Source organism: Tachysurus fulvidraco, chromosome 16 (assembly GCF_022655615.1).
Source record: "Tachysurus fulvidraco isolate hzauxx_2018 chromosome 16, HZAU_PFXX_2.0, whole genome shotgun sequence".
Classification (NCBI taxonomy): domain Eukaryota; kingdom Metazoa; phylum Chordata; class Actinopteri; order Siluriformes; family Bagridae; genus Tachysurus; species Tachysurus fulvidraco.
The window spans coordinates 12,499,863-12,515,506 of record NC_062533.1 but is presented as its reverse complement, the minus strand read 5'-3'; the positions used below and the strand labels follow the sequence as shown (position 1 = coordinate 12,515,506).

General features: G+C 36.9%; 1 protein-coding gene across 10 annotated transcripts in view; it reads left to right on the top strand.

The window, feature by feature from the left end:
* gphnb (gephyrin b) overlaps positions 1-15,644 on the top strand; it is a 107,441-nt gene that overhangs the window by 68,943 nt on the left and 22,854 nt on the right. For 5 of the 10 annotated variants that reach the window (XM_047801863.1, XM_027166222.2, XM_027166231.2 and 2 more), the window contains 2 exons: positions 10,597-10,638; positions 13,506-13,580. The exons of 3 other annotated variants lie outside the window; for them this stretch is intronic. In XM_047801863.1, coding sequence (XP_047657819.1) covers positions 10,597-10,638; positions 13,506-13,580 — 117 coding nt within the window. The remainder of the gene's footprint in view (positions 1-10,596; positions 10,639-13,505; positions 13,581-15,644) is intronic. 2 more of the 10 variants (XM_027166233.2, XM_027166232.2) reach the window with 1 other exon arrangement.

Sequence of the window (15,644 nt, the reverse complement as noted above, 5' to 3'; positions counted from 1 at the left end):
TACTATGACCTGCTTTAGTATTTCTAAAATGTTCACATTTCCTTTTCTGAGTGCTTTACATTCAGAGATAGATAAGTGGAGTTCACGATCAGTACAGTCTATTACAGAGCTCTGAGATATAAGATTGTATGTGTGTGTTCTCACTGAGTAGTTACACACTTGTGTGTTAATGTCTGTGAGAAAAGGACTGCGTGGGTTGCCAGTGAAAGACTTGCAGAACTGCATGACATTCATCATTTCAGCATGTGGCAAAATTACAGTGACATTTCAGCAACTTAAGCCTGAACTGTTGTTATTTATTGGCTTTTTTTTTTTTTTTATCTTGGGGTTTTCCGGTCTACGTGGAAGCACCAGAAATGTTTCTTTGAAAAAAAGCGTAGGCCATGTATTTATCAGATGGCATTATACATGTTGTTAGAATTAATAATAAAATTTGGACTGCATAATAATGCTTTATTGTGCATTATTAATTGTTAACGTAATGCAGTAGCTGCTAAAGTTAATGACAAATGTTAATGGTAAATGCTATAGGTTCAAGCTAAGTGGCTTTACCTGTGACATTGTGTTTGTAACACTAAATATAATTCATTTTATCAGTACATAATGCATCATAGACTCTCCTATGAAGTGCAATGCATTTTCATAAATAATTTACAATAATTTATTATATAGATATACAAATTGTCCATAATGTTAAAACCATCTAAAGCCTCATATTGCATAGGTGACACCAAAACAGCTCTGATACGTCACAGCATGGATTCCACAAGACCTCTGTAGGTGTGCTGTGGTATCTGACACTGAGATGTTACCAGCAGGCCCTTTAAAATCCTCTAAAGTGTGAAGTGAAGCTTCTATGGATCAGACTTGTTTGTCCAGCACATCCCACAGACACTCGAACATATTAAGATCTGGGGAATTTGGAAGCCCAGTCAACATCCTTAATTATTTGTCATGTTCCTAAAACTATTCCTTAACCATTTTTTGGCATGTGGCAGACAGTATTATCATGCTGAATGAAGACAGTGCTATTAGGGAATACCTTTGGCACAACGGGGCATACTTGGTCTACAACAATGTTTAGGTAGGTGGCTTTTGTCAAAGTAACATCCACATAGTGCCAGGACCCAAAGTTTCCCAACACAACATTGCCCAGATGAAACCGTCCATAAGATGTGAAAGAAAATGTGATTCATCAGAAAAGGCACCTTCTTCCATTGCTCCATGGTCCATTGTAGGTGTTTTTGGCAGTGTACATGGGTCAGCATGAGAGTTCTTGACCAGTCTGCAGATACACAGCCTCACACACAATAAACTGTGATGCACTTTGTCTTCTGACACTTTTCCATCAAAGCCAGCATTCACTTTTTTAGCAGTTTGTGCTACAGAAGCTCTTCTGTGGGATCAGACCAGACAGGCACCCATGACCCTATTGCAGGTTCACCATCTGTCCTTCCTTGGGGCACTTTTGGTAGGTACTAACCCCTGCATATCAGGAACACCCCACAAGACCTACCATTTTGGCAATACTCTGACCCAGTCATCTAGCCATCATAATTATTTTTCAAGGTGTGATCACCAGGAAACCAGTTTCATGCATTCAACATGCAGAATTTGATTTTAATAAAGAAAAGGTTCCTGCAGTGGAAATGTGTCTGTAGACACAAATATGTTTTCTCTTTTATTCTCTCACAATATTAAAATATTTTTCTATCCATGTATTCTGCACATACACTCTCTCTGCATAATTTTTTCACACAATCAGTTCCCAACACTCTCCCATCTTCTCTGTACCCACACACCAACTCTTACACCTCAGACAGGCAAAAGCAGTTTGGGGGATATTAGAAGTTTTATTTTTGAATTGCTGAAAGAATCATGACAGTTTCCATTCAGGTTATATATAAACTCTGTGCCCATTTCCTATTTTTCAGCATGCTATTTTCTGAAATGTGGCTGAATTCTTGGCTTCATCCTTAAATTTAATGTATTCAGAGGGAGGAGTGTGTGAAATTATTTGATGTGAGTAGAGGGAGATCAATACCAGTATTTATAACACACTAACCTGAATTCTCTTGATTGCCAACAATTAGAATGATTGTAAATTAGATCAATTATTTTAAATGATCATGATTAATGAATTAATAATGAAGCTAGAGGCTACTGTATTGAGATTATATAATTATAGGCTACATAATCAACCTTTTGTTTATCCTTTCTTAAAAGATGACCACAGTTTAAAATCTCACACTCATCTGTTTTCAGCTTACTTTAATACACTGGAAAAAAAATACATCTTAGCCACTGAAAATATAACAGAAATGATAGGATTTCCTATAACGAGATTACATTAAACCGAAGATTGATTATTAAACCTATGTCTAAAACATTTCAATAATGTGAAGCTAGAAATAGTCTTCTTCTATTGATAAGAGCATCTCTTATTAGGATGATGTCTCTGCCAGTGTCCTCTATGTGTACCTTTTCGTTGACTTGCTGTATACTACACTATTAGTCAATGGTTAGTGTCATTTATGTATTTAACATTGGCCTCAAGTGTAATAGAATCCAAAAACAAGTCTATCATGATATATTGTGGTTATATCCACCTCTCAGACAGTGTTGCTGTATATCAAGCAAGAAAATGGGCTTAAATCCAAACGCCATGTCTGTCTGTATAATACTTACACCCGTAGTCATGCCTGAGGTCTGAACACCAATACCACAAATTCCAGTATTGCACTGTGTGGTCAAAGGCATGTGGACAACCGATCATCACACCCATCTATGCTTGTTGAACATCCCATTCCACATATAGTCCCTCTGTGCTGTCAGAATAAGCTCCACTCATCTGGTAAAGCTTTTTTTTTTTTAGATTTTGGAGTGTAGCTGTGATGATTGGTGCTCATTCATTCAGAAGAGCATTAGTGAGATCAGGAAGTGATGTCAGGTGAGGAGGTTAAGACTGCAGTCAGTATTCCAGTTCATTCCATAGGGTTTTGTACTGATCATTTCCATACATTTGTGGGAAATTTGTGTGTAGTTCAGTGGTTAAGGTGTTGGATTACTGATCAGAAGGGCAAGAGTTTGAATCCCAGGTCCACCAAGCTGCCACTTCTGGGCCCTTGAGCAAGGCCTTTAACCCTGAATTGCTTAGTTGTATAAATTGAAATAAAATGTAATTCACTATGAATAAGGAGGTCTGCTAAATGCCAGAAATGATTTGTGTGCTTCCGACTTCATGAGTTTGGTGTCATTTGGCCATGTAGTGTAAATCCCTAATATGCACATCCTGCATCCAGCATTAATTATGCTATGACTTTGTGTGTGTGTGTGTGTGTGTGTGTGTGTGTGTGTGTGTGTGTGTGTGTGTGTGTGTGTGTGTGTGTGTGTGATTGTGAGTGTGAGAGTGAGTGTGTGTGTGTGTGTGTGTGTGTGTGTGTGTGTGTGTGTGAGATCCTTACCTCTACTGCAGAAAAATACACATACAGAGCGTAAAAGAAAGCGATTGTTTGATGTTATAAACCGAAGCTCCTCCTGGTGTCACTGTTTATTGTTTTTCTTTTTAGCTGTTTCATTACTAATGTGTGTCACACATGATTGGCGTCTGATATTTGGTCTTTTTCACTATTTAGACCTCTGTAGCTTTTGTAGTCTATCTTACACAAAATCTTACTTTCTGCAGATCTATGATCAAATCTTCATATACCTGTCTCTCATGGAACTATTTCATCATGTCTAGCCAAATACGCACTCTTCCATCCTACCATTCACTGATCCAAACATCCATTCTTGCCTCCATCCATTAAACCTTCAGTTAATTAATTTAATCTTCCATCCATCCATCTTAACGTACACCAGTATTTAAGTGTGTGTGTGCGTGTGTGTGTGTGCGTGTGTGCACGTGCATGCATGCACATTGTTTTATTGCACATTCTATCTCTCCCATTCCCTTCCAGAGAGAGAGAGAGAGAGAGAGAAATAGATGGACCACAAAAATGTATGAAGATTACTGAGCGAGAGGAGAGGGAGAGGGAGACTGACTCCCCCTCTATTTCTCTCTCTCTCTCTCTCTCTCTCTCTCTTTCTCCCCCCTCCTTCTTTCCTTGCCTCTGTCCAATCTTCATCTATTCTTGTGCTTATACTCTCCTCCCTCTGCTCCCTCTTCGTCTCTCACACATTCTGTCAGATTGTCCATAACAGTGAATGTATGTGTATGACTGAGCTCATTCTGCGGGTGTAGAAGATGGTAAGTATATTAAATTTCCCCCCACATTGGGTTTATTTTCCTGTGTGTGTGTGTGTGTGTGTATTTTTTCTTCATGCATATTAAAAATCTACAAGATATTAGTCTTCTGTTTCTCTATCTAGAGTTTTGCATGTTTCTGTTCTATTGTGTGTGTGTGTGTGTGTGTGTGTGTGTGTGTGTGTGTGTGTGTGTGTGTGTGTGTGTGTGTGTGTGTGTGTGTGCGGGAGCATGTCATGCTGCCACTTTGTTTCTGCAGAGGGTGGATGGAGTGTTATGTAAAGGCAGATTATAGCATTTCTATTTTTCTCCCATACTTTTTTCCACTATATCTCATTTTTCATAGATTTGTCTTTACGGGTTTGTCCTGAAGGCACCATAACTAAGTTCTTAGGTAATGAGGTGTTTTTTTCAGAGTCCTAAACTCTCAAATAATATAGAATAATTAACTCCAGAGGGAGTATAAAAACTGCAAATTAAACTAAGTTGTGTATGTACAAATCTGCAGCATGTAACACCTCAGCGGTCATTTAATTCATAGTGCACTGATGTGCATCTGTGTATCATTTCTAGTCAGTGAAAAGAAAAGTGTAAAAAAAAAAAAAAAAACCTTTCCCAATCTATATTTTTATAATCTATTTATTACAATTTTTATGAGACATATTAATGAACTGAAATAAAGTATTTTATTTACCACCATTAATGCAGCAGTCTTAACTGTCTGTTCATCTTATTTTATTACTGAATTTATTTTTCTCCTTTGTCTTAAATGCACACGTATTTTTGCACTCAGCTGTTATTTAGATTTATTGTCTCTTATGAGTGCCGTGTTTATCATTTTTAATAAAAGACAGAACTGAAGCTCAAAATAGGTTGGTGTTTCTGAGTAGTTTTTATGTAACTAGGATGCAGCACTGTGATCGGACAAATGATTGGTGGCCAGAATGTTAATTACTAAAATTCACTATTTTGTGAAAGAACACCTTTTATCTGAGCAAATTTCATCTGAAATAATGTTCCGATAATTTCTCTTTTACACTAAAATGCATTTCATCACTTTTGTATGAATATTTCCACTATATGAGGCACTACATTAGGGATATTTAACAGAAACTGAGCCCATCCAGCTTGAAATTCTTGCTTACAAAGGTCTAGATAAGCAACTAACATGATTGAATAGTGAGAACAGTTAACTTTTAATGTTTAATCATTAATGATTAGTTTGTGGCTATAAATTAGCTTAATCAATATTCAGGGCTTGTGTTCTTGTTCCTAGTGCCACTATACATTGCCGCTTTCAACCAGTGCCATGGACACTTCAATTTTTACCTGTCCCTTTATTTATAAGATGTGTTTTAATGGACATTCTACCTTTTTAAACAGTAATCAGACATGAAATTTTGTCTCTTGCCATATAAGCTTTTTCTATCTACATAACTGACATAAATTACCATGATTTGATAAGCTGTGAATGAACTCGATCATTAAGCTACCATTTGCTTATGTTTATCCATAAGTTCTGATGGAAATCTCTGCAGTGAGTCTCTGAGGCCCTAAAAAAATGTAATGTCTGAATTGCTTGAAATCTCAGGGAGTAGCATTTGGTGCAGTAAATGAGTGATCAGTGTTTTGATTCAGCGGAAGAATGTAGCGACTGTTTGAGACGGTTCCAGCTGAACAGCTTGCGTGTGAGTGGTGGAGACGATTCCACAGTCGGTGTGTTTGTGGTGTAAAAGCGCTGAAGCATTTTTACAGATCTGGGTGATAAATGTCCTACTCACTTATGGTTCACTTCTGATTTACGGTGGCTTTATTATAGCCTTTAAGTACATTTTTACAAAGGTCAGGGGGTGCCATGTACATTTTTTGTCTTGTTCTCAAGATCTCTACATCAGGATTATGGTTGCAAAAGATTAAAAATTACCTCCATTGGCCCCCATATGGAGCAAAGCAATTAGGTATAGAGTATTTATTTGTAATACAGAAAATATATTTCTAATATATTGACATTTCTAATATTTGTCCTGACAGTTTGAGTAATTATTTTAAAAGCTGTCCCATCTTCAGATGCCCTGTTATAACTTGCAACAGTGATGTCCGGTCAGGTCTTCTTGTATAAGCCCATACTGTGACCTATACAGGAACTGGACATGTGTGTAATATCTCTAAGAGGAATGGCTTTGAAGAGGCTGATGTTATTGGTGTGCATGAGTCATTTTTGCATGTAGGTCAGACATAGCCGTGGGTCTTTCGATCCAGATTAGCTGTCTTTAGTCCAGGTGTTTTACACGCTCTGAGTCACTCACAGTTGTATAGACATCTTAGTACAATTATTGAGGCTATGTGTTTTCCGTTTATTGTGTGAGATAAGTAGTGTTGAGCTTGCAGATAGTTATTTGACAGGGTTATAAATACAAATTCTGTCAGATTATAGATATGATATACATCAGATCTAATAAACAGGTCATAATAGCTACATCTATTTATTGCAGAAATTGTTCTTAATTAATAGGTTTTTACTATAATTATATATATATTTTAGTGGTATCTTCTCACTGACATGGTATCATATTTAATTTTTTTTAAATAAAAATCTATATCTATACACCCCTGTTAAATGGCAGATTTTTATTATGTAAAAAATCCACCCCAAAAAAATCATGTCAGAATCTTTTCCTCTCAGTGTGAAATCACAGCATATAAAGATTACATGAAATAGAATTTGAATCTTAGGAAAATTTTAAAGTTAGAATAACCTGGTTGCATAATTCTGCATGCCACAAAATAACTGGGAATGTGGCTGTGTTCAGATTGAACCATTCAGTCTCATGTTCAGACTTATTTATTATACAGCTGTCATCAATGCCATTATTCTGATAAACCAAATTTAATCAACTATTTCTATAGCATTTTTCTAACATCTGCTTGGTTTCTACTGACTGCTGAAGCCATGGTCCCCAAAGATCTTACTAAGCTAAGTTGACCAAGCACAAGAGTCTGTACATGAACATGGTTCAAAAGGGCACTGGAAAAAACACCAGAGAGTCAAAGCACCAGCTACTAGTCAATAGAGCAATTACCCAAAACTTTGAGACTAGGCAGACAAATCTGAGCACTACCTGGAGTGTGCCTACTATGGAATGCCCCCCACACATGGATCTTAGGGTCTGGTGCTAAACAAGGCATACAAGGTGCTAAACAATTTTCTCAAGAACTCTGTGCAGCTGTGGAACACAACACTGGAAGCCGGTTTCAAGGCCATCATAGAAGTTAGAATTAAGTGCAGCATATACCAAGGTGATGCACTGTTCATTCTGCTGTTCTGCATGGGCCTTAACACTCTCAGCCACATCATCACAAAGAGTGGACATGGAATACAGATTCACGAGCATAAGCCATCGCCTATACATATAGACATCAAGCTATAAACCAGGAGTTAACAAGATCTACTCATTGATCTACCTTATCAGGATTTATGAGATGGAAGGTGATCAGGACCGAATGGCATGGGGTTACCAGAAGGCAAGATAGCAGACATACAGGGCAGTTACAAATACCTTAGTATTCCACAAAACAGTGGGAGCCAACACCAGCAGAGGGTTAGACAGGTCCTGAGAAGCCTAACCCCTGACTCTAACCCCTAACAATAGTATCCTCAATGGTAGGAATAAGACCTAGACCTGGACCATCAATATGTACACCCTACCAGTCATCAGATACCCAGCTGTAAGCAGGTCATCGGAAGAGATAGATGTCAATGATGTCCACACTTAATGAAGAGATGATTTCATCCAAAGTCCAGCACCCTGGGACTCATTCAACAATCGAAGGAAGGAGTGTGAGTATTAGTAAGTGTCAGAGCCACTATTCAGACTGAAACAAGGGGTATCCATGAATACATCAGGAAGATGGCCCCTTGGGAAGAACTGCTAAGAGAGTGCCTCAGGCAGCAAAAAAAAAAAGAGTAATGAAAAGGAAAAGAAAATATAATGGAAGACCAAACCCCTTCACGGGATGTATTCTCGGCAGCTGGAAGTAACTGGCATCAAGAAATCCTCTCATAATAGGAAAGTCATAACTAAATTGTTGGGAATGTGTATAGAAACATCTGTGCAAAGTATGGGTTGGAAGTCTCCAAGTCCCAATGGTTCACATTAGAGAAAGTGGTTGACAAAAAAAGTAGAACTAATATCCTGTGGGACTTCAATTTCCAGACTGACAAGCAGCTGCTGTATAACTAACTAGACGAAATAGTGGTGGTTGAATGAAGATGGTGGTTGTGTTAGATGCAGCAATCCCAACCAACGGTAACATCAGGAAGAAACTCAAGAAGATCGGGCAAGAACAGGGGCTAAAAGAACAAATGGAACACATGTGGAAACTGAAATCTAAAGTGTTCCTACTGGTAAAAGGAGCATAGGCATGTTAACACTCAAACTAGGAGAGTGGCTTATACAGATTTAAATACGAATCAGGATTTTCCAGCTGAGCGCAGTTCTAGGAACATCACTCAATGCTGCATAGATCCCTAAAACTCACAGGAGTCTGGTAGTGGCCGATAAATGGTGGTTTCCCAATTATCCTTAGCACTGGAAGTGATTTGCATAATCTGAAATCTAAGCAAAGAAAATCAACTTAATCAAATGCGCAACCTAGATATAAGTAATGTAATGTATATACTGAATAGAGTTTGTGGGACAGTCTGAGCTAACCCGCAACCCCAATTTTTAGTTAGAACAGAGATCAGGATTTTAAAGAATGACTATCAGTCATCAACAACTGTCTATCAGTACAGTTCTATCAGTGGGGAAAAAAACTGCAATTTAAAATAACATGTTTTTTTTTGTTTCAATAATGTTTCATTTAATAATATTGTCTCTATTTTTAACACATTTTTTAGATTTAATATTTAAAATATGCTCATGAATTTTTTTTTCCTGTATTTTGAGCAATACATGTATAAAGTATATGTCATGCATTGTTTTGTCATTAATTGTTTAGTTGTTTCTGCTTTGTCTTCTCTCAAGAAAATGGCAGAAAAGAACATTATGCTATCTGTATTAAAGTCTAGAGAGGTACAGTAGAAACAGCTTCCCGGAATGGAACATGCTTTACAGCCTTTTCTATACCGTAAATCAACTGCCTATAAAACGTCTCAGAGAGCTATAAATTCTGAAATACAATGCTGCAATGGTCATTTTTGGAACATTCTAAAACATTGGAATATACAACACATGGTTGTCTTTTAAGCTTTTACTGCCTTCTCTATCTGATCTGATACACTCTAGTAAGGTAGATAGAGTTTCAAGTTTTATTGTTTTGTATGGCATTGATGCTCAGTTAACGTTTGATAAATGACTTATTCAATCATTCTTTCCTAATCATCCATTGTTCATTTTTTAATACAGGTAATACGCTAGCTAAAGCCTAGATCTAATGTAGAGTGATGGTGTGATACATCAATTTATAAAATTCACAATGTCTCTGTACCGCAAATTTATTAATCAAATTGGAGGTTTTGTGCTCTCAGTTTGCTACAAACCAAACTGTAGGTTAAAATTAAAATTCACCTCAACTTCCAAAAACAGACTTTCTATTGTGGTTTCTGACACTGTATGACATACAGTACTGATATCTTTAAAAAATCAAAGTATTTCAAACTTTTACTAAATATTATAGATCTGATGCTATCTTTTACTGTACTTTTCAGTTCCATAGGTAGAATATATTAGACAATGGTTTAAAAAAAACGAATCAGTGAGTCTCTAAAGTCTTTTATATTTTCGTCATTAGTGTGTAAATATTTTATTTACGCTATAAACGCTTACCGACGTCTAAAAGAGAGATTATATTGTGTATAAATTATGTCAGATCTAATGTGTCGAACTTAAATATGCTGTAATATCTTTTTTTAATTGTAAATCAAAGAAAGAATTGTTTCTATGTGGTTTCCAGACACACACTGGTGAAGACTGTGTGTCTTTTAATAAGACCATCTTGTACTGATTAATTGAATTCTCACACTGTGGCTACAGTGTTTTTTTGGCTTTTACTGTTCATTCTTTCACTGTTCACAATAAAAGTTGTAGAAAGCTACTGACAACCATGATATCATGGTTGTTGTATGGATATCATACTGTGTATTTTTTTACATGTTGTTCCTCCTTTAAATGTGTTTAAAAGTGTTTTTGCTCCACTTTGCTTTGGCTTGTGTACAGTCAGTTAGTCCTTCAGGCCTGCAGGGGACACTGTCTGTCTCAGTCTTGGCTTAGCTGGCTGCTCTGATTAATTGCTTCTCTTCTTTCTCCCTCCCTCCCTCCCTCCCTCCCTCCCTCCTTCCTTCCACTCAGGCGAGGCTCCCTTCCTCTTCCTCCACCCTAAGCATTGCTGAGGTACCCCTGCATGATCCGACGCATGCCTGATTTAACCCTCCGTCCTGCTGTTTTACTTCTGTTTCTTTTCTCCCTACTCCATAACTAGCTTATTTTTGTTACACCTCTCTGTGTCACCATCTCTTTCTTCTGTTATGCACATCTGTCCTGTTGTGTCACTCTGTCCTGTTGTTTCCTTCTTTTATTCCTCTACTTCCTGTTGTTACCATCTTTTTCAGGTACTCCCTTCTATCTTGTTGTGTCACCAGAATGTCCTTCTATTACACACCTCTCTTCTGTTCTGTCAGGAATCCTTCCATCTCTTACACCCCTCGGTCCTGTTGTGCCACCCTACCTTCCTGCTTCAGAAAAAAAAGAGCTGGTGCCACAAAGGACCCAAGTGTATACCTGAAGGAATCCTTTGTGGCACCAGCTCTTTTTTATTTACACTCCTCTGTCATGTTGTCAAGAGTCATTCTAGTTTGTCACCAGGTCCTCCATCGGATACACATCTCTGCCCTGTTTTGTGATGAATTCTTCCATCTATTACACCTCATAGTCCTGTTGAAACCACCTTGCACACCCCGTCTTATATCACCTTCTTTTTTCCACAGTTCCTATTGTTTCTTGTAAATTTCCATATTCTGTTTTATTTATCTGTGAATGTTTGAGTGATCTGTCCATCTTTTATTCCCTCGTCATACTATTTTGCCCCATTGGCTTTTTTAGCCTGTTGTTCCATGTTCTTTGCATCCCATTGATTCACTACCTTGTTTCACTCAGTTATGTTATCCCCTTGTGTGTTTTTTTTCCACTGTTCTGTTTTTCTGGACGGAGTCGCGTTTGTTTTTTAGTTAGTTTGTATGAATATATTTCATATATTTTATTGCATCCTACCTGCAACCTTGCTCCTTGTGTCTCATGTTGCATGATCTGCTAAAAGGAAATATGTGACGTAACTGTGTTATTTGTATCCTTTCTGAATTTAATTTCTAAACGTCTTGCAATTGTTGCTGCCACTTTTTTTGGATATTGTATTATGTTTTATCCATATTATAACTCATTTCATTTATTTATTTATTTGTTTGTTTGTTTGTTTGTTTGTTTATTTATTTATTTTAGTTTCGTCAATCTATTTTTGTCTTCTGTTCATTTTTATGTCTGTTTCTAAATGTTTTTAATTTTTTTGACTCTACCTTGAAACACCACGATTTTGTTAAAAGGTTATAAGATAAATTAGACATTACGTAATGTACAAATATTAAAAATGTTCAGTTTGGATACAAATCTCAATAAGTTCATCTTTAGTAAATAAGTTAATAAAATGTACACGGCAGAAAGGAGTACAGAAAATGTGCACTGATTGCACAGGCTTATTAACATGGAATCTAGCTTTTGTGATGTATTCACACCAAATGTTCTCATGTTGCTGCAAAACATTATTTATTTAAATGACTGTGTTAGCAATATTCATTTAAAATACAGTTGATAGATTTGATTAAACAGAACAGCATCTTTACCCGCATTCGTGTCTTTGCAGCTTAAGTGTTAGTGTGGGTTGGAAACTCTGCTAGTTATCATCCACTGGAGGTCTACAGCAGTTTAACCTGTCAATCAAACATAATCAGATTTTCATTTATCTTCCAGACGCCTGCCGTGGGCGAGGACTCGCACTGCCTCATTGTCTGATGTGCTTTGGAGTGTACACTAGAGCCAAAAAGTGCACTACCGAGTACTGTTTCATTAGATACTTTTTCAAACGCACATTTAAACCATTAGTTACTCCAAAAATAATCACACAGTTTCCGTCATACAGTTCTAATTCTTTAAAAAAAATTCAGTTTTATTTTGCCACTGATTATATCACAATTTTTTTGTAAGCTTTGGGATATTTTTAAAAACAGGTTGAGCTCATTCTAACAAAGTGATGATAGATTGAAAAATGTATCTAATAATCCACAAATTGTTATTTGTATATAATTGATATTTATTATATTAAAGGCAAATAGGCAACCAGTGAGTTTCTGTCTTTTAGAGTTTGAAATTGAACTTTCTAAGTGCAAATATGTGCAAAACATTTGTACCAAGCAAAGGGTTTCCAAAGCAATCTAATATATACACAGATTCCATGCTCAGATGTTTATTTTATGCAAAAACTAGGTTTATCTTCTACATAATGTAAATCTAGAACATTGAACTGTCCAATTCACACAAATTTGTTTATTCACAAGCGGTATAATAAGGCATTATTAAAATACATGAGACTAAAATATATAACTAAAATATATAATCAGAAAAAATATATTAAATACTAATACTACTAATAATATTTAATATATTAGAATTTACGAAACTTTATTTACTAATTATTAAGAGTGTACAGAAAGCTGTGAACATATAAGAAAAAATAAAACAAGCGCTTACGACAACAGGAAACAGCGACCATAAAAGGAAAGGAGAAGACAAATGTACAGATGATGGACTGATACTGTAGGTTCAGAATAGGGTTGGTGTCACAACCTGAATATGTTTATAAAATTGTCTGAGAGGAATATGTTATGTTCTAATTCTTAGGATTGAGAATTCAGAACTTTCTAAAGTCTAGACTGTTATTCCAAACAAAAAAAAAATCATTTTGAGTTCATTTTTCTTTTTCATTTTTTCAGTCTAAACGCTCCAAAGTGCAGCTGTAATTATTCTGTTTCTTGTTTTTAATGAGTGTGTGTGTACATGTGTGTCTGTTTTACAGACTGCGTATGTGTTTTAGTACTTGTGTAGCTCAGCATGCATAAGAAAGTCTGTGTGCGTGTGCTTGTATGTGCGTGTGTGTGTGTGTGCACACATATGTGAGTGTGTGGGGTGAGTGACTATCCTGTGGCTTCCTCCAGGCCTCTCGGAGAGAGTTCAGGGCCCATCTGGATGAGGTCATCACGCTCAAGTCAAGGTACTCTACCTTGGACCAGGTAAAGAGTTCCACTCTCCTCGCTCCATTAGCACACACATACACACACAGCAGGGGCAAATCATACACAGAATCTAAATTACTAAAACAGCTAGCAACAAGTCAAAATAAAAGAGCGAAAGTTAATGAGAACACGAAACAATGACCATAAATGGACATTAGTAAAAAAAAAAAAAAAAGGCAAGACAGCGCGCAGGTTATAAAAGACAGCAGGACAAGGATAATTGGCTGTAACATTTTACACCAACTAGCTTACTTAGCCAGAGCAACTAACACAGTTTAACACAGCAGCACAGATAAAGACAGAGCAGTAATGCCAGACACAGAACATATAGTGTAACTTAACACAGCAAAGAAAGCAAAACATCACACACAGAACAACAAATACAGAGATACTGGGACTAAAAACACAGCCTAGTATACAGTGCAACTAACACCAAACAAAAAAAGACACTAAAACAGAGAGATACAGTTATACACAGATAAAAACTCAGCAACTAACAGAAAGGTGACCACTAAACACATTATAATGGCTGTATTTAAAGAAAGAGAAATTAACACAGTCAAGCCAGCAGTGTTCAACACAGATGCTATCACAGCTAATTGCTAAGCATACTGATGTGTGAAACGTTACAGTGGCACTGCAGTTAAAATTGCCTCCTGGTTGACTGTGTTGAACTATATATTGCTCCAGCATCACTGATCGATCCTGAGCCCACGTTACTGTCTTTGAGGAGTTTTTCATGTCCTCCTATCGCATTGGTTTCCTCCCTCCTCCCAAACACCTGCCAGGAGGTGTGAATGAGTGTGGGCATGTGTGGATGGTGCCCTGTGATGAACTGGAATCCCATCTGGGGTTAATTCTCCCATGGCATCCAGTGTTTCTGGAACAGGCTCCAGATCCAACATGAACCTGACCAGGAAAAAGCACTTACAGAAAATGAATGAATGAATGAATGAATGAATGAATGAATGAATTATCCCCTATAGGCAGCACACCAAACTAGCTGATAATCTCCTTTGTTTGCTTGGTTGTGGGCTGTCACTTATTGAAAAATAAACTTTTTTGGTTTTTGTTTTTATTTGTACTGTGTGTGTGTTAGTTGCAGAAAAATAGATCATGCCAAGTTTTTAACCTATGTGAATGTATGTGGGTGCTTTTGTGTGGATGCTCTCTCTCTCTCTCTCTCTCTCTCTCTCTCTCTCTCTCTCTCTCTCTCTCTCTCTCTCTCTCTCTCTCTCTCTCTCTCTCTCCCTCTCCCAAATAGTGGTCTTAATTTGTTTGGGCCTGTGAATCTACAAGGCCATACAGTAGTGTGTTCCATCCTTTGTCACACTTATTCAGACTAACCTCAGGCTTGCTTTTTGAAATTGTAGTCCATTAAAATCTTTTACATAATAGCTTACAGCAAAAAGTTACACAAATGCTTTCTAAAAAAAAATCACAGAAGCCCTAGTTATGGGGCTAGGGTTAGGGTTCTCTGCAATGAATTTTTTTTTATTGTGATAAAACACACAGAGGACATCTGGACATCTTTAACAAGAGCTTGTTGCTGGTTTTCTTTCCCCATATGTTTCAGCCACAGATGCAATATGTTCACGTAACACGCAAAACTCTATCATAATTTTATGTAAAAACCTTTATAATATTGCAAAGGTGCCAATACTAGTTTAACCATAGAATATAAGATTTTTGGCCCATTGCTAGGGTGAGCCAGATGAAAACTGGGTTTCTGTTTGTTGAGAGCAGAGAGGAACAGTCATAGAAAATAGAAAATCTTAATGTGTATGAACATTGATTTAAATTGCCACTGAGAAAAAAATCTACAAAAAAGAATAGACAATATATACATATTGAGAGAGAGAGAGAGAGAGAGAGAGAGAGAGAGAGAGAGAGAGAGAGAGAGAGAGAGAGAGAGAGAGTAAAGATTTAAATAGAATGTGACTGATTAAAAAATGAATTTCCTGATTAAATAATTTGATTTGGCGAAGTTGTGTCTATACAGCTAAGTTTTACCAAAGTCAATAGTCACCTTCAAACAGGCCAGTAAAATGTAACCCCTGG